This window comes from Hyla sarda, chromosome 1 (genome assembly GCF_029499605.1).
Source record: "Hyla sarda isolate aHylSar1 chromosome 1, aHylSar1.hap1, whole genome shotgun sequence".
In the NCBI taxonomy this organism is placed as follows: Eukaryota; Metazoa; Chordata; class Amphibia; order Anura; family Hylidae; genus Hyla; species Hyla sarda.
In genome coordinates, this window is record NC_079189.1 from 8,033,135 (window position 1) to 8,059,247 (window position 26,113).

General features: G+C 44.5%; 1 protein-coding gene across 1 annotated transcript; it reads right to left on the reverse strand.

Annotated features, from left to right (window-relative positions):
- Positions 1–15,365: 15,365 nt before the first annotated feature.
- On the reverse strand, positions 15,366–24,525 carry LOC130297703 (probable N-acetyltransferase camello). Its single transcript, XM_056550509.1, has 2 exons — positions 24,143–24,525; positions 15,366–16,355 (listed from the first exon to the last, which is right to left on the reverse strand). Exon 2 carries the CDS (start codon positions 16,351–16,353, stop codon positions 15,688–15,690), a length of 666 nt encoding a protein of 221 aa, XP_056406484.1. The 5' UTR covers positions 16,354–16,355; positions 24,143–24,525; the 3' UTR covers positions 15,366–15,687.
- Positions 24,526–26,113: the final 1,588 nt, after the last annotated feature.

Genomic DNA, 26,113 nt, shown 5'->3' on the forward strand with positions numbered 1-26,113 from the left:
TTACATTCTGGAATACATTCAGAAGAATGCCTTAGAGGAAGTTCCTCTTGCGGACCGGGGGTCAGGAATTTATTTTCCAGTCTTCCTAGTTCCCAAGGTAACAGGAGACTGGCGGATGATTATAGATCTGAGATATCTCAATCAGTACGTAAAGCACAAATGCTTTCGTATGGAAACTATTCAATCTGTAGTCAACCTCATCTCACCAAGGGATTACCTGGCTACTCTGGATCTAAAGGATGCTTACCTTCATATTCCTATTCATCCGGTATGCCCATCTGCCGGCAGTTCACATTCGGGGATCTCTCAATGTGATCGCCGACCGCCTGAGCAGAGGACTTTCAACTGGAGAATGGTCTCTCCATCCAGAGATATTCAAACAAATAACACTCAGGTGGGGTATGCCAGAAATAGATCTTATGGCAACAAGGTTCAACACCAAAGTGGTGAGATTTTGCTCCCTGTACAGGGAAGACAACCCAGTAGCAATCGATGCTCTCTCAATCCCATGGAGGTTCAGGCTGGCCTACATCTTCCCTCCAATTTCCTTGATCCCAAGGGTATTGATGAAAATCAGGCAGGACCAAGCCTCTGTCATAGCCATAATTCCATTTTGGCCCGAGAGCTTGGTTTACCCAACTCTTGCAAATGAGTCAGGGACAATTCTGGAGGCTTCCCCCAGAGCAAGCACTAGTGTCGGGGGACACTCACAGCTGCTCAAATCTTCAAATGTTCAACCTGACAGCCTGGAGGTTGACCAGTCCCTTCCACATCTAGAAGGGCTTTCTAGTGCCGTCTTGAATACTCTCTCGCATTCCAGAGCGGAGTCCACTAACAAAGCCTATAAAAGAATCTGGACAATCTTTCAGTCTTGGTGCTCCAAGAAACAACTTCCTGGACAGAATCCAGCTGTTGCCACAATTCTCATCTTTCTTCAGGATGGATTAGACAAGAATCTATCCCCTTCCACACTCAGAGTTCAAGTGTCAGCCATCTCTGCCTTTCTCAATAAACCGTTGTCTCAAGACCCACTAGTCAAAACATTCTTGAGGGGATCCTCACGATTAAAACCTACAATTATACAACCTGTCCCAGCATGGGACTTATCGGTGGTGCTCAAGGGGTTGGCATCTCCCCCCTTTAAGGCCCTTGGAGGAGGTGGACATGAAATTTGTTACCATTAAAATAACTTTTTTACTGGCAATTACGTCAGCCAAGAGGATTGGGGAACTTCAAGCGCTCTCGGCACTTGAACCGTATACTAAATTTTTGCCGGATCGAGTGTTACTCAGATTTATGCCATTCTTTATACCTAAGGTTCCATCATTCCAAAATATAAATCAAGTGATATCCCTGCCAGTATTTTCTCCTCATCCATCCTCTGATGAAGATAGTGCTCTTCATTGCCTAGATATCTCGAGATGCCTCCAGATCTATATAAGGAGATCTTTGGAGTTTAGGAAGGATGAAAATCTGCTAATTCTCTTTGCAGGACCCAAGAGAGATCTTAAAGCTTCAAAGCCCTCCATCAGTAGATGGGTAAAGGATGCCATTCGTATTTCCATGGTATCCCAAGGTAAAGAGCCTCCTGAGTTTGTAAAGGCTCATTCCACCAGGTCTGTATCTACCTCCTTTGCGGAAAGGAGTCTTGTTCCCTTGGAACATATATGCAAAGCTGCATCCTGGAGTTCACTCTCCACATTTATCACCCACTACAGACTTGACAGTAGATTGGCCGATTTCTCCTCTTTTAGACGGACAGTATTATCTGCCGTTAGGCATGAGAGCCCTCCCTCATAGGGTTTCTGCTTGCCATTTCCCCATCTGTGCTACTGGTTAGGACGTAAGGGAATCGTTAATTTCTAACGATAATTTGTTTTCCCTTAGTCCTAACAGTAGCACAACTTTCCCTCCCTAGTTAAGTTATTATTTTATTTTACTATTCTTTTGTTTTTAGTTCTTCTTGTTACTACACAAGGGGACAGAGGGTGACCCTCTTACTTATACAGGGTATTGTGGGTGTGTTTTCACTGATTAATTAATATAGTTCAATAAAACTTCCATCTGTCCTCACCAGTTCGCGGGGGGTGGAATACCCCATCTGTGCTACTGTTAGGACTAAGGGAAAACAAATTATCGTTAGAAATTAACGATTAATTATGTAGTGACCTGCGTCCTGATCACAAGGTCCACTATCTGCACCCATTTATGATTATCGACCCTTTCACTTGTTTTTTTTCTCTCTCAGTTTTTGGAATACTGCCACTGCAGTTTTTGAGCCAAAGTCAGAAGTGGATCCATAAGAGAGGAGAAGTGTAAGTCCTTCCTTTATATGTCCTATTCCTTTTGAATACATTTCTGGCTTTGGCTCAAAAATTGCAGTGGCAGTTTTACAAAAACTGCCAGAAAAAAAAACAAGTGGAAACTTAGCCTAAAAGCTAGCCGTACACATAGGATCTCCATTGAGTTGCAGTAAAAGGGCTCCACTAAGGCTAGGTTCGCACTACGGAATTTCTGCCTGCAATTCTGCTTTGAAATTGCGGAATTCCGCATCACATTAAAGCCCATAGACTTCTATGGGATTCCGCACTCCCATTCACACTTCTGAATTTCCGCTTGCGGAAATTCAGAAGTGTGAATGGGAGTGCGGAATCCCACAGAAGTCTAGGGGCTTTAATTTAAGTCGGAATTCCGCAAGCGGAAATTCAGAAGTGTGAATGGGAGTGCGGAATCCCATAGAATTCTATAGACTTTAACCCCTTAAGGACGCAGGGTTTTTCAGTTTTTGCATTTTCATTTTTTCCTCATAGTTACATAGTTACATAGTTAGTATGGTTGAAAAAAGACATACGTCCATCAAGTCCAACCAGGGAATTGAAGGGAAGGGTGTAAGGGGATAAGGGAAAGGGATGTAGTTTTATAATTCTGCATAAGCATTAATGTTATTTTGTTCCAGGAATGTATCTAACCCTGCTTTAAAGCTGTTAATTGTTCCTGCTGTGACCAGTTCCTGAGGTAGACCGTTCCATAAATTCACAGTCCTCACGGTAAAGAAGGCGTGTCGCCCCTTTAGACTAAACCTTTTCTTCTCCAGGCGGAGGGAGTGCCCCCTCGTCCTTTGGGGGGGTTTAACCTGGAACAGTTTTTCTCCATATTTTTTGTATGGGCCATTTATATACTTATATACGTTTATCATATCCCCCCTTAAACGTCTCTTCTCAAGACTAAACAATTGTAACTCCCTTAATCGCTCCTCATAGCTAAGATGTTCCATGCCCCATATTAGTTTAGTCGCGCGTCTCTGCACCCTTTCCAACTCCGCAGTGTCCCTTTTATGAACAGGCGACAAAAACTGAACAGCATATTCCAGGTGAGGCCGTACCAATGCTTTATAAAGGGGGAGTATTATGTCCCTGCCCCTCGAGTCCATGCCTCATCACCTTCTAAAAATCATAACACTTTCAATTGTGCACATAACATTCCATCCGATGGCTTATTTTTTGCGCCACCAATTCTACTTTGCAGTGACATTAGTCATTTTACCAAAAAATCCACAGCGAAACGGAAAAAAAATTAATTGTGCGACAAAATTGAAGAAAAAATGTCATTTTGTAACTTTTGGGGGCTTCCGTTTCTACGCAGTGCATTTTTCAGTAAAAATAACACCTTATCTTTATTCTGTAGGTCCATACGGTTAAAATGATCCCCTACTTATATAGGTTGGATATTGTCGTACTTCGGAAAAAAATCATAACTACATGCAGGAAAAAGAAAGCCCACGGATCGGACATGAAGTGGGAGAGGAAGGGGCCCATGACAGGGGGCAGCTCAGCTAGGAGGAAAGGGTTAACAGGTAGCGAGGGGAGGAAGGATAGGGCAAACGGAGGGGAAAGAGGGAGGGGGGGGGGCTAAAGGGGGTTTAAAAGGGTCCGGAACCAGAAAAGGTTCCTTTCTGACCGGGACCCACGAGGAAGAAGTTGGAAGGAAGAAGTTGCCCGCCCACCCCGGGGTCTTTGTAGCTGGGTTTTGTCGCAGCGGCAGGTATTGGGGGGGGGGGGGTTGGGGGACTTGGAGGCACTTGATGGAGAATTGGAGTGGAGGTTCAAACAGAATGGTGGTAGGGCTGGGGCGGTGCCCCAGTCACTGGTGATACCTCAGCGGTTGAGGTTGCAAAATGGTGGGCTCCGAAGGGGGTGTCCTTGGGCCGTTGATTTACGGCCAAGGGCAAAGTAAAAGCCCGGGGAATATCTCAGGTTGCCTTCAGGTCCCCTTATGTTTGGGAGAGTGAAAAAATTGTTTGCACTGTTTATGCACTATGTCTTAAAATGTTGCAATGTTAATGGGTAACGTTTACCCGACTTTGGTTTTTGTAAAGTTAAAAAGTATTTATATTTATTTTATGATGGTTATTTAATAAATGCGGCCGCTGTTGCCTTTTCCACCAAAACGTTTTGTAGTGTGGTTGTTAAGTAAGATGTTGGGTGGTATGGGTCACAGCGCAGGTAGCGGATCCCCTAGTCATGTATACGTTAAAAATTCTCATCTTCTGACCCCTATAACGTTTTTATTTTTCTGCGTACGGGCCGGTATGAGGACTAATTTTTTGCGCCATGATCTGAAGTTTTTAGCGGGACCATTTTTGTATTATTAAATGACCTTTGTTAACTTTTTTTTCCACTTTTTTTTTTTTTGCAGTGTTATAGCTCAAATCACCGCTCCTACGATCGCGTGACCCACTGCTGTGGGGGAACTATACTGCCAACCTAATTTGAGGGAACTATACTGCCAACCTAATGTGGGGGAACTATACTGCCAACCTAATGTGGGGGAACTATACTGCCAACCTAATGTGGGGGAACTATACTGCACCTAATGGGGGGGAACTATACTGCCAACCTAATGTGGGGGAACTACAACCTAATGTGGGGGGAACTATACTGCCAACCTAATGTGGGGGAACTACCACCTAATGTGGGGGAACTGTACTGCAAACCTAATGTGGGGGATCTATACTGCCAACATAATGTGGGGGGAACTATACTGCCAACCTAATGTGTGGGAACTACAACCTAATGTGGGGGAACTGTATTGCAAACCTAATGTGGGGGACCTATACTGCCAACCTAATGTGGGGGAACTATACTGCCTACCTAATGTGGGGGACCTATACTGCCAACCTAATGTGGGGGACCTATACTGACAACATAATGTGGGGGGAACTATACTGCCAACCTAATGTGTGGGAACTACAACCTAATGTGGAAGAACTATACTGCCAACCTAATGTGGGGGAACTACCATATGCTGCCAACCTAATGTGGGGGAACTACAACCTAATGTAGGGGAACTATACTGCCAACCTAATGTGGGGGAACTACCATATACTGCCAACCTAATGTGGGGGAACTACCATATACTGCCAACCTAATGTGGGGGAACTACAACCTAATGTGGGGAACTATACTGCCAACCTAATGTGGGGGACTATACTACACCTAATGTGAGGGAACTATACTGCCAGCCCAATGTGGGAGAACTATACTGCCAACCTAATGTGGGGGACTATACTACACCTAATGTGGGGGAACTATACTGCCAACCTAATGTGGGGGACTATACTACACCTAATGTGGGGGAACTATACTGCCAACCTAATGTGGGGGAACTATACTGCCAACCTAATGTGGGGGAACTGTACTGCCAACCTAATGTGGGGCAACTACAACCTAATGTGGGGGAACTATACTGCCAACCTAATGTGGGGGAACTATGCTGCCTATCTAGTGTGGGGGAGCAAAGTACATCGCGGTAGAGGGGCAGTCTTATACGGCGAGTATATCCCAAACTCTATATTTTAACTTTAAAAGTGTGGGGTCGTCTTATACGCCCAGTTTTCTTATTCCCTGGAAAATACAGTATATAAGTTGCAACCGTATGGACCTACAGAATAAATATATGGTACAATTTTTACCGAAAACTGTACTGCGTAGAAACGGAAGCCGCTAAAAATTACAAAATGGCTTTTTATTTTTCAATTTAGCCCCACAAATAATTTTTTTTCTGGTTTCGCCGTAGATTTTGTAGTGAGATTTCTTAATGGTATTACAAAGTAAAATTGTTTGCGCAAAGAACAAGCCCTCATATGGATTTTTAGGTGGGAACATTTTAAAAGTTATGATTTTTAAAAGTGCAAAAATTAAAAATCGCCAAAGAGGGAAGGGGTTAAGGCAGAATTCCGCAAGCGGAAATTGAGAAGTGTGAATGGGAGTGCGGAATCCCATAAAAGTCTATGGGCTTAAATTTAAAGTGGAATTCTGCAAACGGAAATTTAAAAGTGTGAATGGAACTACGTGGTCGAAAATAGACATATGTCCATCAAAGTTCAACCAAGGAATTGAAGGGAAAGGGTATGGTGGGATGAAGGGGAAGGGATGTGACTATATTTCTGCATAAGCATTAATGTTATTTTGTTCTAGGAATGTATCTAACCCTGTTTTAAAGCTTTCAACTGTTTCTGCTGTGACCAGTTCCTGAGGTAGACTGTTCCATAAATTCACAGTTCTTATGGTAAAGAAGGCGTGTCGCCCATTGAGACCAAACCTTTTCTTCTCCAGATGGAGGGAGTGCCCCCTCGTCCTTTGATGTATCTAATGCAAGGGAAAAAGAAAGAGCAAAGCTTCCTCTAAGGGCAGTAGTTTGCGAAGATACCGTATTTTTCGCCCTATAGGACGCACCGGCGTATAAGACGCACCCAATTTATAGGTGCAAAATCTAAAAAAAAAAAAGATTTTGAACCCAATAGTGGTCTTCAACCTGCGGACCTCCAGATGTTGCAAAACTACAACTCCCAGCATGCCCGGACAGCCGTTGGCTGTCCGGGCATGCTGGGAGTCGTAGTTTTGCAACATCTGGAGGTCCGCAGATTGAAGACCACTGCATAGGAGGTAATACTCACGTGTCCCCGCCACTCTGGACCTGTCACCGCTGCCCTGGATGTCGCTCCATCGCTGTCGCCGTGCATGCTGGGAGTTGTAGTTTTGCAACATCTGGAGGTCCGCAGATTGAAGACCACTGGTATAGGAGGTAATACGTGTCCCCGCCGCTCCGGACCCGTCACCGCTGCCCTGGATGTCGCTCCATCGCTGTCGCCATCGCTCCGGAACGTCTCTGCTGCCGGCCGGGTATCCTCGCTCTCCGTCGCCGCCATCACGTTGTTACGCACGCCGACGCACGTACGCGACGACGAGGAAGGAGAGCGCCGGCCATATAGGGGATCCCTTAATGGAGAAGACACCGAGGCGGCAGGTAAGGTCCCTCCCGGTGTCCTGTAAGCACTAACCCGGCTATTCAGTCAGGCTATTCGGGACCGCCGCGGTGAGATCGCGGCGGTCCCGAACAGCCCGACTGAACAGCCGGGTTAGTGTCACTTTCCCTTCAGACGCGGCGGTCAGCTTTGATTGCCGCGTCTGAAGGGTTAATACAGGGCATCACCGCGATCGGTGATGTCCTGTATTAGCCGCGGGTCCCGGCCGTTGATGGCCACAGGGACCGCCGCGATAGGGGTGTATTCGCCGTATAAGACGCACCGACTTTTTCCCCCCAGTTTTGGGGAAGAAAAAGTGCGTCTTATACGGCGAAAAATACGGTAAGTAGCAGACAGCTGAGGTAGCATGTAACAGATGTGTGCTCACCTTATTGGGTTGTGTGCCAGACACAACCACCATACAGCGCTTGCAAATATACAATTGCGGAGCTGCCTCCCGGGGATCAGTCTCGGAGTCTCTCGGTTGATCTTGGACATCAAGTGGAAGGTAGGGAAAAAATCCGGGTTCTCTGGCGCGTGCCGCAAGAAAGGAAGGGTATCAGGTATTAGGATAAATATCTTTATTGTGCCGGTTCAGACGCGTTTCTAGGCTTCCGCCTCTTTCTCAATGAACAAAGCCATTGTTCACTGAGAAAGAGGCAGAAGCCTAGAAACGCGCCTAAACCGGCACAATAAAGAATATTTATCCTAATACCTGATACCCTTCCTTTCTTGCGGCACGCGCCAGAGAACCCGGATTTTTTCCCTACCTTCCCCTTGGGTCTTTTGAGGGGGGTTTAACCTGAAACAGTTTTTCCTATATTTTCGTTTGGGCCATTTATATACGTTGATCATATCCCCCCCCCCCCTTAAACGTCTGATCATATCCCCACCTTAAATTCTTTTAATCTTTCCTCATAGCTAAGATGTTCCATGCCCCATATTAGTTTAGTCGCGCGTCTCTGCACCTTCTCCAGCTCCACAACGTCCCATTTATGAACTGGTGCCCAGAACTGAACAGCATATTCCAGGTGAGGCCGTACCAATGCTTTATAAAAGGGGGAGTATTATGTCCCTTGAGTCCATGCCTCTTTTGATACAGGACAACATCCTGGCTGGCCTTAGAAGCAGCAGCCTGACATTGTGCTATTCTGTAGTCTATGATCTACAGGTCACCCAGATCCTTCTCTACCAGTCTATGGGCTTTAAAGGAGTACTCCGTTGCTCAGTGTTTGAAACAAACCGTTCCAAACGCTGGAGGCGGTAGCTAGTGACGTCATAGCCCCGCCCCATCAATGCAAGTCTATGGGAGGGGGCGTGACGGCTGTCACGCCCCCTCACATAGACTTGCATTGAGGGTGTGGGGTGTGACATCATGAGGGGGCGGGGGGCTAGGACGTCACAAGCTCCCGGCGCTGGCTCCAGCATTCGGAACAGTTTGTTCCAAACGCTGAGCAGCGGAGTACCCCTTTAATTAATTAATTCAGAAGTGCAGTCGGGGTCTGGGGGTTTTAGACTGATTCCCACACCGCCGATGGGTGGAGCCAGCAGGGAGCATGACTTAGCCCTTGTCTCTGTGCAGGAGATAGTCCCGTAGACTTTTATAGAAGTCCTTCTCCTGCCGGGACAGAATGCGCTTGGAGATCACTAATCCTCACTACTTCTAACAATAGGTGGGGGTCTATGCACTGAGGCTAAAACTCTTTCCTTGGACTAGGTCAAACATTCTTAAAGTGACAGTGCCACATGCAAGATATGAGGATTCCCAGGGTCACACAGGGTAGAAGGGATATAAGGAGGACTCCTATTGACCTCATTGGTCTATTGGATTTAGCATCAGGGCTTTATTTTATTATGGAGCCACAACAAATAAGATGCATTCCTTTAAAAAATAATAATAATAATAATAAAAATAATTACTATGACATCAGGTAAAATTAAAAAAAAGTACTACAATTACCAGAATGCACTGGTTTCTCTAAGCTCTTCATCACAGTCCACCCAGCCTACTCCTTTCCCACAGCACTCCTGCCAGTTCCCTGTCCATAGCTGCTTCAGAACATTGCACTACAGAGCAGAACAGGCTGCAGCATCTGCTGTATTCATTTCGTCTACTCCTCTGCCTGGATATTGTCCCGCACAACGCAGCATCCTGTAACCACACCTTATACCTGTCCCAATAAAGGAGAGAAGTTGGAGCCAGGAAGCTGCTGAGACAACACCACACTAACAATGAGAGGACTACACAACTTCCAGTCAGTAGAAAGGGAGAAGCCACGGAGCTGCTGAGACACTACCATATTGACAAAGAAAGGACTACAGGAATTTGACACAGCACATCACTGAAAAGGAGAAAACTACACAACTTCCTTTCAGGAGAGAGGGAGGAGCCAGTGAGCTGCTGAGACATCACCAGACTGACAATGAAAGGACTACACAACATCCTGCCAGGAGAAAAGGGAGGGGCCGGGAGCTGCTAAGACAACACCAAATTGACGAGAGGACTACACAAATTCCTGAGACAACACCAAACTGACAATGAAAGGACTACACAACTTATTGTCAGGGGTACAACAAGCAAAAATATGCTGAAGACAGTATAATGAGTGATAACACTATATTAGTAGGTTATATATCTTGGGGTGATTGTTTTCATATAAAAACAATTTTCTGATACCTGGAATACTCCTTTAAACAGATCAAAGAACAAAAATGAAATAATTTACAATAGATACATTTATGAAACTCACACAGAATCGTCAACCAAGGCTGACAAACCAGATCTCTAGGAACAGTCGTCTTCTTACATCCAGTAGTGATTACTAAAAGAAAAGAAAATAATGGGCATAAAGGGGTACTCCACCCCTAGACATCTTATCCCCTATCCAAAGGGTGACTGCGGCACCCCAGTCATCCAAAGCACGGAGCGAACTCCGCTCTGTGTCGGATGACCGGCGACCACAGACTCCTCCATTCATGTCTATGGGGGATAGGATGTTTTCCGGTGTGTTATTAGTTTAGTTACTTTGTGTTTGTCTATAATTGTCACTTACACAATGATTATATCCACCCTTTATTAGAGGCCAAAGAAGAAATGTAGGGAAATTGAAAGGGTTCACTTACTTTTTCTTTGCAATTGTATACAAAGCTCATCAACATGAGGTCATTACTTGTACACTAATGAGAGCTCACAGTGACCTACCCAGCCATTATACTGATATATGTAGTCCTCCCATTCCCCATATTACTCTGGTTGCCCGTCTTTGAACCCTCTCCAGCTCCACTATATCTTTCTTGTACACTGGTGCCCAGTACTGTACACAGTATTCTATGTGTGGTCTGACCAGTACTGTACACAGTATTCCATGTGTGGTCTGACCAGTACTGTACACAGTATTCTATGTGTGGTCTGACCAGTACTGTACACAGTATTCTATGTGTGGTCTGACCAGTACTGTACACAGTATTCTATGTGTGGCCTGACTAGGGATATGTACAGTGGTAGAATTATTTCCTTGTCGTGAGCATCTATGCCCCTATTGATGCACCCCATGATTTTATTAGCCTTGGCAGCAGTTGCCCGACACTGGTCACTACAGCTAAATTTATTATTAACTAAGACTCCCAAGTCCTTTTCCAAGTCAGTCGTCCCAAGTGTTCTCCCATTTAATACATAATCCCAGCCCTGATTTTTCTTCCACATGTGCATTACCTTACATTTATCAGTGTTGAACCTCATCTTCCACTTCCCAGCCCAAACTTCCAACCTATCCAGATCCATTTGTAACAGTGCACTGTCCTCTATAGTGTTATCTACTATACACAGTGCACTGTCCTCTATTGCAGTGGTTCTTTTTGGCGACTGTACCCCCAAAGGCTAAAGTATGTTCGCGAGTACCCCCTCGCGCGGAACTTGCACGCGAGGGGTACCCACGGACAAAAGGCGTGTTCTTACCTTTATACTAATGCATTCCCCCCTCCATCTTAATCCCCTTGTGCCATTATCCCCCCCCCCCATCTTAATCCCCTTGTGCCATTCCCCCTTCCTCTGATCCCCTTTTGCCATATTGGATAATAATGGCACAAGGGGATTAAGATGGAGGGGAATAATCAACCCCCCGCCCCTCCATATGAATCCCCTTTTGCCATTTTCCCCCCTCCATCTTAATCACCTTGTTCCATTATTATCCGATATGGCAAAAGGGGATCAGAGGAAGGGGGAATGGCACAAGGGGATTAAGATGGGGGGGGGGGGGGGAATAATGGCGAAAGGGAAACAACCCCCCCCCCCTCCCCTCCATATTAATCCCCTTGTGTCAATATTCCCCCCTTCCTCTAATACCCTTTTGCCAGTATTATCTGATATGGCAAAAGGGTTATCAGAGGAAGGAGGAATGGCGCAAGAGGATTAAAATGGAGGATGGAACAATGGCACAAGAGGATCAGAGGGAGGTAGAAATAAAGGCACAAGGGGAAGAATATGGATGGGGGGAATAATCGCACAAGGGGATTAAGATGGAGGGGGGATAATGGCAATAGGGGATTAAGATGGAGGGAGGGGAAATGGCGCAAGAGATTGAGATGGAAGTGGAGAGGGATAATGGCGGAGGGGGGGGGATGAGGAGTAATAAAGCACAAGGCATTTCATTTTAATGCCTTGTGCTTTATTACTCCCCATCCCCCTCCGCCATTATCCCTCTCCCCCTCCATCTTAATGCCTTGTGCTCCATCCCATACAGTAGTTTTTAACTTTTTTTTTTACCTGGCGTCCTGCGGTCCCGTTAGGTGTTCCTTCACGCAGCGCATGCCGTTTGGTGGGGCTGCACTGACGTGCGACATTCCCCTGCGCTGTACGGCAACTCCGCGCAACGTCAGGGGAGGTCACACATCTACCCGGCAACCACGCAACTCACTTACAGTAGCCGTGGCTGCAGTTCGGGCCGAGCTACTGTACAGTGAGCTACCACGGCCATGCGCTGACAAATACTGGCCAATGCATGGCCGGTATTTGTCAGCACTTTCGCGTACCCCCCCAAACAACCCATGGCGTACCCTGGGTTGAGAAACCAGGCTCTAATGTGTTATCTACTATATACAGTGCACTGTCCTCTACTGTGTTATCTACTATACACTGTCCTCTAGTGTGTTATCTACTATACACAGTGCACTGTCCTCTATAGTGTTAACTTTGCAGACCTTGGCATCATCTGCAAAGATTGATACTTTACTATACAAAGTTATATACAAGGCCCTCTACAAGGGCATTAAGTGAGAACTCCAGCCAAAATTAACCTATCCCCTATCCACGATAGGGGATAAGTAGCTGATTGCGTGGGCTCCGACCACTGGGACCCCCTCCCTTACCATCTCTGGAACTGCGGGGACCCCCTCCCTTACCATCTCCGGAACGGGACCCTGACTCGTTTAGTGAGGAGCGTGTGTTATCTACTGCTAGACGGCACGCGTCAGACGTTCCTTACCTGTACTGTGACTCCTGTCAGGCAAATAAAGCAAGTTTTAAGTGCAGTCCCAGCACTGGACATCTTTTCTTCTTTGGATTGCTTCTGTGAAGCCGGGGCGGGACCGGTTGCGCAGTTGTGCATCGCAGGTCCTTGGTATAGAGCAGACAGCTTCATCCCTTTGCTAGACGGCCCTTGCTCCATTCATTTCTATGGGATTGCCGATGATGTTGAAGTTCTGTACTCGAGTCTCTTCGGCGCTCCTATAGAAATGAATATAGTGCATGCTTTCTACCTCACGCGCTGCTCACTGACAGCAGGGTCCCATTCTGGTGCTTGCGGGAGGTCCCAGCGGTCGCCCCCCCCCCACAATCAGCTACTTATCCCCCATCATGTGGATAGAGATAGGTTCATTTTAGCTGGAGTTCTCTTTTAATAAATGTATTAAAAAGAATAGGACCCAGTTCTGCCCTCCTAACAACAGTCACCCACTCAGAGTATGTACCATTAAAGGGGTAAAAAATTTTTTTTTTTTTTTTTTTTAAATCAACTGGTGCCAAAAGTTAAAACAGATGATTTGTAAATGACTTCTATTAAAAAAAAAAACCTTAATCCTTCCTGTACATATTAGCTGCTGAATACTACAGAGGAAATTATTTTCTTTTTGGAACACAGTGCTCTCTGCTGACATCTCTGTCCATTTTAGGAACTGTCCAGAGCAACTTATGTTTGCTATGGGGATTTTCTCCTACCCTTGACAGTTCCTAAAATGGACAGAGATGTCAGCAGAGAGCTCTGTGTTGCAAAAAGAAAATAATTTCCTCTGTAGTATTCAGCAGCTAATAAGTACTGGAAGGACTAATATTTTTTAATAGAAGTAATTTACAAATCTGTTTAACCCCTTAAGGACCGGGGTTTTTTCCGTTTTTGCATTTTCGTTTTTTGCTCCTTGCCTTTAAAAAATCATAACTTTCAATTTTGCACCTAAAAATCCATATGGCTTATTTTTTTGCGCCACCAATTCTACTTTGTAATGACGTCAGTCATTTTGCCCAAAAATCTACGGTGAAACGGAAAAAAAATCATTGTGCGACAAAATTGAAAAAAAAAAAACGCTGTTTTGTAACTTTTGGGGGCTTCCATTTCTACATAGTACATTTTTGGGTAAAAATGACACCTTATCATTATTCTGTAGGTCCATACGATTAAAATGATACCCTACTTATATAGGTGATTTTGTCGCACTTCTGGAAAAAATCATAACTACATGCATGAAAATTAATACATTTAAAATTGTCATCTTCTGACCCCTATAACTTTTTATTTTTCTGTGTATGGGGCAGTATGGGGCTAATTTTTTGCGCCGTGATCTGAAGTTTTTAACGGTACCATTTTTGCATTGATAGGACTTATTGATCGCTTTTTATTCATTTTTAAATGATATAAAAAGTGACCAAAAATGCACTATTTTGGACTTTGGAATTTTTTTGCGCGCACGCCATTGACCGTGCGGTTTAATTAATGATATATTTTTATAATTCGGACATTTCTGCACGCGGTGATACCACATATGTTTATTTTTATTTACACAGTTTTTTTTTTTTTTATGGGAAAAGGGGGGTGATTCAAACTTTTAATATGGGAGGGGTTAAATGATCTTTATTCACTTTTTTTTTGCAATGTTATAGCTCCCATAGGGACCTATAACACTGCGCACACTGATCTTCATCATTGATCCCTGGTTTCTCAAAGGAAACCAGTGATCGATGATTCTGCCGCATGGATCTCAGGCACCGAGCAGTCATTCGGCGATCGGACCGCGAGGAGGCAGGTAGGGGCCCTCCCGCTGTCCTGTAAGCTGTTCGGGATGCTGCGATTTCGCCGCGGCTATCCCGAACAGCCCAGAGTTAACCTGCAGCTTTCACTTTCGGTTTTAGCCGAAACCTGAGCGCGCGGCTAAAGGGTTAATAGCGCGCGGCGCCGCGATTGGCGCTGCACGTTATTAGCGGCGGGTCCCGGATTCACTATGACGCCGGGCCCGCCCTGATATGATGCGGGGTTACTGTGTAACCCCGCGTTATATCAGGAGAGCAGGACCAAGGACGTACCGGTACGTCCTTGGTCCTTAAGGGGTTAAAGGGGTACTCCGGCCCCAAGACATCTTATCACCTATACAAAGGATAGGGGATAAGATGTCTGATCGTGGGGTCCCGCCGCTGGGGACCCCCGTAATCTAGCATGCAGCCCCCACCTGTAAGCCCTGCAGGCTCTCAGGGTTATGCCTCCCGACACGGGGACGGAGTATCGTGGGGTCCCCAGCGATGGGACCCCGCGATCAGACATCTTATCCCCTATCCTTTGTATAGGTGAAAAGATGTATTGGGGCAGGAGTACCCCTTTAACTTTCTGGCACCAGTTGATTAAAAAAAAAAAAAAAAAAAAAAGTTTTCCACCGGAGTACCCCTTTAATAACCACCCCCTATTTCCTATCACTGAGCCAGTTACTTACACACATTCTCCCCCAGCCCGATCCTTCTCATTTTATGCACCAATCTTTTATGTGTATAAAGTATCAAATACTTTAGAAAAATCCAGATATACGATATCCAGCGATTGCCCCTGGTCCAGTCTGGAGCTCCCCTCCTCATAAAAGCTGATCAGGTTAGTTTTACAGGACCGATCCCTCATAAAGCCATGTGATATGGAGTCATACATTTATTTTCGCTGAGATACTCCAATATAGCATCTCTATAACAGATGTGGACAGTTCTGTGCATTTAATCACATCGATAGATAAAAAAAAAAACAGAAGTCCATAAAATAAATCATATACAGCTCTATACAGGCTCACACTAGGACATGTAATGGCGGCATAGCCCGCCAGTCCCCTGAGTTCCAGAATTGCGGCAGCGTCTTGAGGCAGCGTCAGTTTATTGGTAATATATCGTAACAATACTTGGAAATGGTGAAGTTGACCAGTTGACCGTACACGGTGGGCAGCACAAACTCCGTGTACTTTCTGAAGCCGACGCTCTCGTACATCCTCTGCGCCTCGTGCTGAACCATCAGTGTGTTCAGTATGACCCGCCTGTAACCTCGCTGCCGAGCGAACCCGATCACCTCCCGGGACAAGGCCTTGGCGATGCCGTGACCCCGGAAATCTTTCCTCACAGACATTCGCTTCAGCACGAGCTCATCTGGGTTCTCGTCGCAAGGTTTGGCCGCCACTGTCCCAACCACATTGTCCTCGACCTCCGCCACCCAGAAGTGGGAGCCCTGGTCCTCCATGTAGGTCTTCTGGATGTCCTGCAGATCTTCCTTCAAGCAATGGTCAATGTACATGTTCCAGATGTAGCCGAGGAGTTGGCGGCCCAAGGCCAGGGAGAGGGTGATGGCCAAGATCGGAAGGATGATAGACTTAGAGCTGACGAGCAGGGACAGGAACATACAGGCCATGACGAACAGGACCCAGGGGCGCGTCACCACGTGGATACAGACGGCAGGGACGTACTCGCTCATCCCGTGAGAGAACAGATCCCGCACCACCTCGTAGTCAGGGCCAACATAACTGCGTATCTTGTACTCCACCATTACTGTATGAAGAAAGATTAGAGGAGGTTAGGGTGACGTATGGAGAACAATGTTTATTAAGTTATCCCATAGAGTACCCAGGGTATACAATTTCTATTACAATTCCCTTCAGGGCATAAAAACCCCTCCAGGACTAAGCCCTTTACTAGGGTTACCCCTGAAAATATTACTTTTATTGTTTTACTTTAAAAAATTCCCCAAAGAAAGTGCAAAAAAAATAAATAAAAAAAAAATAAAAAAAAAAGAGCATTAAAAACACAACCTTAGTGTTGGTTTTAGGTCCTTCTGGACCTCTAATAAGTTGGAGGTATTTTCATAGCATCATAGTTTCCGCATTAGCGTCCTGCACCTTGAGAAAGCCGGTTCTTTCCGGCAAAACGTCGCGGGGTTACTAAAGACTGTGTTTTAATCAACAACCTAGTGTTGGAACAATGGGAGAATCATAGGACCCTAATGAGGGGGAATTATTAATACTCAATCCTAGGGCTGGGCAGTATACTGGTTCATACTGAATACCAAAATTTTTGTGCTGCACGATATGAATTTTTCCCCATACCGCAATACCGGTTGGGCCCCTCCCCCTTGGGAATGAATGAATTATCAGCCCAGCGCTGCACTGTCCCCACATCGGGGAACTAATCATATGTGACCAGCCAGCGCTGTTCTGCTCCCCCCAAATCATGTTACCTGCGAGCGCTGTTCTGCTCCCCCCCCAAGTCATGTGACCCGCCAGCGCTGTTCTACTCCCCCCCCCCAATTAATGATCAGCCCAGCAGGGTACTACTCACATATGTCACCCGCAAGCACTGCCCTCCTCCTCTTTGTTGGGGGCTGCTGGCACTGGAACTCTATACTGTACGCCAGTGGTCTCCAACCTGTGGACCTCCAGCTGTTGCAAAACTACAACTCCTAGCATGCTGGGAGTTGTAGTTTTGCTACAGCTGGAGGTCCGCAGGTTGGAGACCAATGCTGTATCCCTATGCCCGGGCTGCAAAAGATAAACAAAATAAACTTTAACTTACCTACGTCATCCTTACGCTGTTCCTGGGGACTGGAACATCGGACAGCCGTCAGCCTATCACCAGCCGCAGTAATGTCCCGCCCCGGCCAGTGATAGGTTAAACGCACTGTCATGTAAGAAGCCGGACAGAGCTCCTTACATGACAGTGGGCTCAGCCTATCACCGGCCGGGGCTGACGGCTGTCCAACGTTCCAGTCCCCAGGAACAGTGTGAGGCCAACATAGGTAAGTTAAAGTTTATTTTGTTTATCTTTTGCAGCCAGGGCATAGGGATACAGCGTACAGCAGGGGTCTCCAACCTGCGGACCTCCAGCTGTTGCAAAACTACAACTCCCAGAATGCCCGGACAAACAACGGCTGTCCGGGCATGCTGGGAGTTGTAGTTTTGCAACAGCTGGAGGTCCGCAGGTTGGAGACCACTGGCGTACAGTATAGAGTTCCAGCGCCAGCGGCCCCCAACAAAGAGGAGGAGGGCAGTGCTTGCGGGTGACATGTGAGTAGTACCCTGCTGGGCTGATAATTGGGGGGGGGAGCAGAACAGCGCTGGCGGGTAACATGATTTGGGGTGGGGGTGAAAGAAATACTGTTATATACCGCGGATCCGCCATAAGTTACAAAAATACAGTGATACACATATTTGGTCATACCGCCCAGCTCTACTCAATCCATAGAAATAGGAACATGTAGTATACTACACAGATACTGTCAAATATTCTGTTCCTAAAGGGAGGAGAGTATACAGTATATAGGAAGAGGTATATAATATAAAGGAAGGAAAGTATACAGGAGGAGGTATATAATATACAAGGAGGAGAGTATATGGGGGAGGTATATAGTATACAGAGAGGAGAGTATACAGGAGGAGGTATGTAGTATACAGGGAGGAGAGTATACAGTATATGAGGAGGTATACAGTGAGGAGAGTATACAGTATATGAGGAGGTATATAGTATACAGGGAGGAGAGTATACAGTATATATGAGGAAGTATATAGTATACAGGGAGGAGAGTATACAGTATATATGAGGAAGTATATAGTATACAGGGAGGAGAGTATACAGTATATATGAGGAGGTATATAGTATACAGGAAGGAGAGTATACAGTATATATGAGGAGGTATATAGTATACAGGGAGGAGAGTATACAGTATATATGAGGAGGTATATAGTATACAGGGAGGAGAGTATACAGTATATGAGGCGGTATATAGTATACAGGGAGGAGAGTATACAGTATATGAGGAGGTATACAGGGAGGAGAGTATACAGTATATATGAGGAATGTGCACCCATGTATTAGGCTGTTGTGCCGGCTATCTTTCTTTTTTCTTGTGTATATATGAGGAGGTATACAGTATATGAGGAGGTATATAGTATACAGGGAGGAGAGTATACAGTATATATGAGGAGTTATACAGGGAGGAGAGTATACAGTATATGAGGAGGTATATAGTATACATGGAGGAGAGTATACAGTATATATGAGGAGGTATATAGTATACATGGAGGAGAGTATACAGTATATATGAGGAAGTATATAGTATACATGGAGGAGAGTATACAGTATATATGAGGAGGTATACATGGAGGAGAGTATACAGTATATATGAGGAGGTATATAGTATACAGGGAGGAGAGTATACAGTATATATGAGGAGGTATACAGGGAGGAGAGTATACAGTATATATGAGGAGCTATAGTATACAGGGAGGAGAGTATACAGTATATATGAGGAGTTATACAGGGAGGAAAGTATACAGTATATATGAGGAAGTATATAGTATACAGGGAGGAGAGTATACAGTATATGAGGCGGTATATAGTATACAGGGAGGAGAGTATACAGTATATGAGGAGGTATATAGTATACAGGGAGGAGAGTATACAGTATATATGAGGAGTTATACAGGGAGGAGAGTATACAGTATATATTAGGAAGTATATAGTATACAGGGAGGAGAGTATACAGTATATATGAGGAGGTATATAGTATACAGGGAGGAGAGTATACAGTATGAGGAGTTATACAGGGAGGAGAGAATACAGTATATATTAGGAAGTATATAGTATACAGGGAGGAGAGAATACAGTATATATTAGGAAGTATATAGTATACAGGGAGGAGAGTATACAGGGAGGAGAGTATACAGTATATATTAGGAAGTATATAGTATACAGGGAGGAGAGTATACAGTATATATGAGGAGGTATACATGGAGGAGAGTATACAGTATATATGAGGAAGTATATAGTATACAGGGAGGAGAGTATACAGTATATATGAGGAGGTATATAGTATACAGGGAGGAGAGTATACAGTATATATGAGGAGGTATACAGGGAGGAGAGTATACAGTATATATGAGGAGGTATATAGTATACAGGGAGGAGAGTATACAGTATATATGAGTAGGTATATAGTATACAGGGAGGAGAGTATACAGTATATATGAGGAGGTATACAGGGAGGAGAGTATACAGTATATATGAGGAAGTATATAGTATACAGGGAGGAGAGTATACAGTATATATGAGGAGGTATATAGTATACAGGGAGGAGAGTATACAGTATATGAGGCGGTATATAGTATACAGGGAGGAGAGTATACAGTATATGAGGAGGTATACAGGGAGGAGAGTATACAGTATATGAGGAGGTATACAGGGAGGAGAGTATACAGTATATATGAGGAATGTGCACCCATGTATTAGGCTGTTGTGCCGGCTATCTTTCTTTTTTCTTGTGTATATATGAGGAGGTATACAGTATATGAGGAGGTATATAGTATACAGGGAGGAGAGTATACAGTATATATGAGGAGGTATATAGTATACAGGGAGGAGAGTATACAGTATATATGAGGAGGTATATAGTATACAGGGAGGAGAGTATACAGTATATGAGGAGGTATATAGTATACATGGAGGAGTGTATACAGTATATATGACGAGGTTTATAGTATACAGGGAGGAGAGTATACAGTATATATGAGGAGGTATACAGGGAGGAGAGTATACAGTATATATGAGGAGCTATAGTATACAGGGAGGAGAGTATACAGTATATATGAGGAGCTATAGTATACAGGGAGGAGAGTATACAGTATATATGAGGAGCTATAGTATACAGGGAGGAGAGTATACAGTATATATGAGGAGTTATACAGGGAGGAGAGTATACAGTATATATGAGGAAGTATATAGTATACAGGGAGGAGAGTATACAGTATATAGGGAGGAGAGTATACAGTATATGAGGCGGTATATAGTATACAGGGAGGAGAGTATACAGTATATGAGGAGGTATACAGTATATGAGGAGGTATATAGTATACAGGGAGGAGAGTATACAGTATATATGAGGAGTTATACAGGGAGGAGAGTATACAGTATATGAGGAGGTATATAGTATACAGGGAGGAGAGTATACAGTATATATGAGGAGGTATATAGTATACAGGGAGGAGAGTATACAGTATATATGAGGAGGTATATAGTATACAGGGAGGAGAGTATACAGTATATATGAGGAGTTATACAGGGAGGAGAGAATACAGTATATATTAGGAAGTATATAGTATACAGGGAGGAGAGTATACAGTATATATGAGGAGGTATATAGTATACAGGGAGGAGAGTATACAGTATATATGAGGAGGTATACAGGGAGGAGAGTATACAGTATATGAGGAGGTATATAGTATACAGGGAGGAGAGTATACAGTATATGAGGAGGTATATAGTATACAGGGAGGAGAGTATACAGTATATATGAGGAGGTATATAGTATACAGGGAGGAGAGTATACAGTATATGAGGAGGTATACAGGGAGGAGAGTATACAGTATATATGAGGAGGTATATAGTATACAGGGAGGAGAGTATACAGTATATATGAGGAGGTATATAGTATACAGGGAGGAGAGTATACAGTATATATGAGGAGGTATATAGTATACAGGGAGGAGAGTATACAGTATATATGAGGAGGTATATAGTATACAGGGAGGAGAGTATACAGTATATATGAGGAGGTATATAGTATACAGGGAGGAGAGTATACAGTATATATGAGGAGTTATACAGGGAGGAAAGTATACAGTATATATTAGGAAGTATATAGTATACAGGGAGGAGAGTATACAGTATATATGAGGAGGTATATAGTATACAGGGAGGAGAGTATACAGTATATATGAGGAGGTATATAGTATACAGGGATGAGTGTATACAGTATATATGAGGAGGTATATAGTATACAGGGAGGAGAGTATACAGTATGAGGAGTTATACAGGGAGGAGAGAATACAGTATATATTAGGAGGTATATAGTATACAGGGAGGAGAGTATACAGTATATATTAGGAGGTATATAGTATACAGGGAGGAGAGTATACAGTATATATGAGGAGGTATATAGTATACAGGGAGGAGAGTATACAGTATATATGAGGAAGTATATAGTATACAGGGAGGAGAGTATACAGTATATATGAGGAGGTATATAGTATACAGGGAGGAGAGTATACAGTATATATGAGGAGGTATATAGTATACAGGGAGGAGAGTATACAGTATATATGAGGAGGTATATAGTATACAGGGAGGAGAGTATACAGTATGAGGAGTTATACAGGGAGGAGAGAATACAGTATATATTAGGAGGTATATAGTATACAGGGAGGAGAGTATACAGTATATATTAGGAGGTATATAGTATACAGGGAGGAGAGTATACAGTATATATGAGGAGGTATATAGTATACATGGAGGAGAGTATACAGTATATATGAGGAAGTATATAGTATACAGGGAGGAGAGTATACAGTATATATGAGGAGGTATACAGGGAGGAGAGTATACAGTATATGAGGAGGTATATAGTATACAGGGAGGAGAGTATACAGTATATATGAGGAGGTATACAGGGAGGAGAGTATACAGTATATATGAGGAGGTATATAGTATACAGGGAGGAGAGTATACAGTATATATGAGGAAGTATATAGTATACAGGGAGGAGAGTATACAGTATATATGAGGAGGTATACAGGGAGGAGAGTATACAGTATATGAGGAGGTATATAGTATACAGGGAGGAGAGTATACAGTATATATGAGGAGGTATATAGTATACAGGGAGGAGAGTATACAGTATATATGAGTAGGTATATAGTATACAGGGAGGAGAGTATACAGTATATATGAGGAGGTATACAGGGAGGAGAGTATACAGTATATGAGGAGGTATATAGTATACAGGGAGGAGAGTATACAGTATATATGAGGAGGTATATAGTATACAGGGAGGAGAGTATACAGTATATATGAGGAGGTATATAGTATACAGGGAGGAGAGTATACAGTGTATATGAGGAGGTATATAGTATACAGGGAGGAGAGTATACAGTATATGAGGAGGTATACAGGGAGGAGAGTATACAGTATATGAGGAGGTATACAGGGAGGAGAGTATACAGTATATGAGGAGGTATACAGGGAGGAGAGTATACAGTATATGAGGAGGTATACAGGGAGGAGAGTATACAGTATATATTAGGAGGTATATAGTATACAGGGAGGAGAGTATACAGTATATATTAGGAAGTATATAGTATACAGGGAGGAGAGTCTACAGTATATATGAGGAGGTATATAGTATACAGGGAGGAGAGTATACAGTATATATGAGGAGGTATATAGTATACAGGGAGGAGAGTATATAGTATACAGGGAGGAGAGTATACAGTATATGAGGAGGTATATAGTATACAGGGAGGAGAGTATACAGTATATATGAGGAGGTATATAGTATACAGGGAGGAGAGTATACAGTATATATGAGGAGGTATATAGTATACAGGGAGGAGAGTATACAGTATATATGAGGAGGTATATAGTATACAGGGAGGAGAGTATACAGTATATGAGGAGGTATACAGGGAGGAGAGTATACAGTATATGAGGAGGTATACAGGGAGGAGAGTATACAGTATATGAGGAGGTATACAGGGAGGAGAGTATACAGTATATGAGGAGGTATACAGGGAGGAGAGTATACAGTATATATGAGGAGGTATATAGTATACAGGGAGGAGAGTATACAGTATATATTAGGAAGTATATAGTATACAGGGAGGAGAGTATACAGTATATATGAGGAGGTATATAGTATACAGGGAGGAGAGTATACAGTATATATGAGGAGGTATATAGTATACAGGGAGGAGAGTATATAGTATACAGGGAGGAGAGTATACAGTATATGAGGAGGTATATAGTATACAGGGAGGAGAGTATACAGTATATATGAGGAGGTATATAGTATACAGGGAGGAGAGTATACAGTATATATGAGGAGGTATATAGCATACAGGGAGGAGAGTATACAGTATATGAGGAGGTATATAGTATACAGGGAGGAGAGTATACAGTATATGAGGAGGTATACAGGGAGGAGAGTATACAGTATATATGAGGAGGTATATAGTATACAGGGAGGAGAGTATACAGTATATATGAGGAGGTATATAGTATACAGGGAGGAGAGTATACAGTATATATGAGGAGGTATATAGTATACAGGGAGGAGAGTATACAGTATATATGAGGAGGTATATAGTATACAGGGAGGAGAGTATACAGTATATATGAGGAGGTATATAGTATACAGGGAGGAGAGTATACAGTACTGTACACAGGTGGATGTATGTTATATACAGGACACATAGAGGACAGTGCACACTATACACTACACCCTCTCTCACCTGCGCTCCTCTACTGCCTCTTCACTTCCGGCGCGGCACATACACGTCACTAGTGACGTCACGTGGTTACTGGACGGAACTGCGGGCGTTGCTTGTCGTCAGGCCCTGCAATCCTCTTAGTGACCGGTAGCGGGCGCTGTGTACCGAGGCGCTGCCTGTGTATTATCGCTATATATCCCCCAGGTGTATTAGATTGTGACGGTGTGGTCACGTGAGCGGTGTAATGAGTTAGAACGGCGGGGGACGCCTGTATTCTGTCGTTGCTTAGCAACGGGTGACTTGATCACGTGTGCAGATCCCGCGCGTACAGGAGACGGTGGTGGTCGGTACTGGGGGTTGTGGTGTTACCTTAGGGCCGCACAATACAGGGGGGCAGCACTACACAGTAAGGGTCCTATGCCATCTATTATGGGTTAAATGAATCCCATGAGATGCTGGTGACTGTTCACACTAGAGCAGTAGTTCCCAACCAGGGTGCCTCCAGCAGTTTCAAAACTACAACTCCCAGCATGCCCGGACAGCCGAAGGCTGTCCGGGCATGCTGGGAGTTGTAGTTTTGAAACAGCTGGAGGCACCCTGGTTGGGAAACACTGCACTGGTGTCTCACATTGTAGACGGTTTCCGTCTTTTCCACCATTTTTTCTACCGCCTGTTACTTTTTCAGATGACGTCGCCCTTCAAAGGAATTATTATTTTTTGGCCGGTGGCAAATCCAGAATTTTTGGTCACTTCATATACCAGGAAAAAAAATATATATTTAAAAGCGATCAAAACAGTCCCATCAAAACAAAAAAATGTTCCATATAAAAACTAAACGGCGCAAGAAATGATCTCTCATATAGCGCCGTAGATGACAATTTAAGCGCACTCGCCAGGCTGGTCGTAAAGCAGATAACTTTATTAAAGGGGTATTCCAGGAAAAACTTTTTTTTTTTTATATATCAACTGGCTCCAGAAAGTTAAACAGATTTGTAAATTATTTCTATAAAAAAAAATCTTAATCCCTTCAGTACTTATGAGCTTCTGAAGTTAAGGTTGTCCTTTTCTGTCTAAGTGCTCTCTGATGACACGTGTCTCGGGAACCGCCCAGTTTAGAAGCAAATCCCCATAGCAAACCTCTTCTAAACTGGGCGGTTCCCGAGACAGGTGTCATCAGAGAGCACTTAGACAGAAAAGAACAACCTTAACTTCAGAAGCTCATAAGTACTGAAAGTAGGGATCGACCGATATCGGTTTTTTAGGGCCGATACCGATAATCGGTGGAGGTTATGGCCGATAGCCGATAACTTATACCGATATTCCGGTATAAGTTATCGGCTATTTAACCCCCTAAAGCGGGAGCTTTAAATCAATGATCTGCAGTGGCTTTTGCGGTGCCATAGGCCGCCGCCACCACCCGCTTCTCTCCCCTTACCTGTCAGGCTGGTCCGGGCCATCCATCCATCGTTCCTGTAGTGTCCGGGGGCGTTCCGGGTGGAGGGTGGTCCGGTCCGGGCTGTCCTTCTTCTCCCACGGTCTTCTTCTCCACTCCGGGCAGGCTCCGGCCTAGTACGCTGCATAGACGCCGCTGCGCAGTGACGCCCGTGCGCAGCGACGCACCTGACGTCACGGCATAGCGGCGTCTATGCAGCGTACTAGGCCGGAGCCTGCCCGGAGTGGAGAAGAAGACCGTGGGAGAAGAAGGACAGCCCGCAGCGGACCACCCTCCACCCGGAACGCCCCCGGATGCTACAGGAACGATGGATGGATGACCCGGACCACCCCCATTACGGGTAAGTTTAATTTTTTTATTGACTGGGAGGGTGGGGGAGGGGCCCGACCGGTATAGCGTTATGGTAAAAAATCCATACCGGTATACCGCCTAGCATCACGGTGGGGGGTTTCAACGTGGTGCGGTGGGTCGGCGGTGCGGCGGGTCGAGGGGGTGGCGGTCGCGGTGCGGCGGGGGGGCATTATCGGCAAGATAATTGC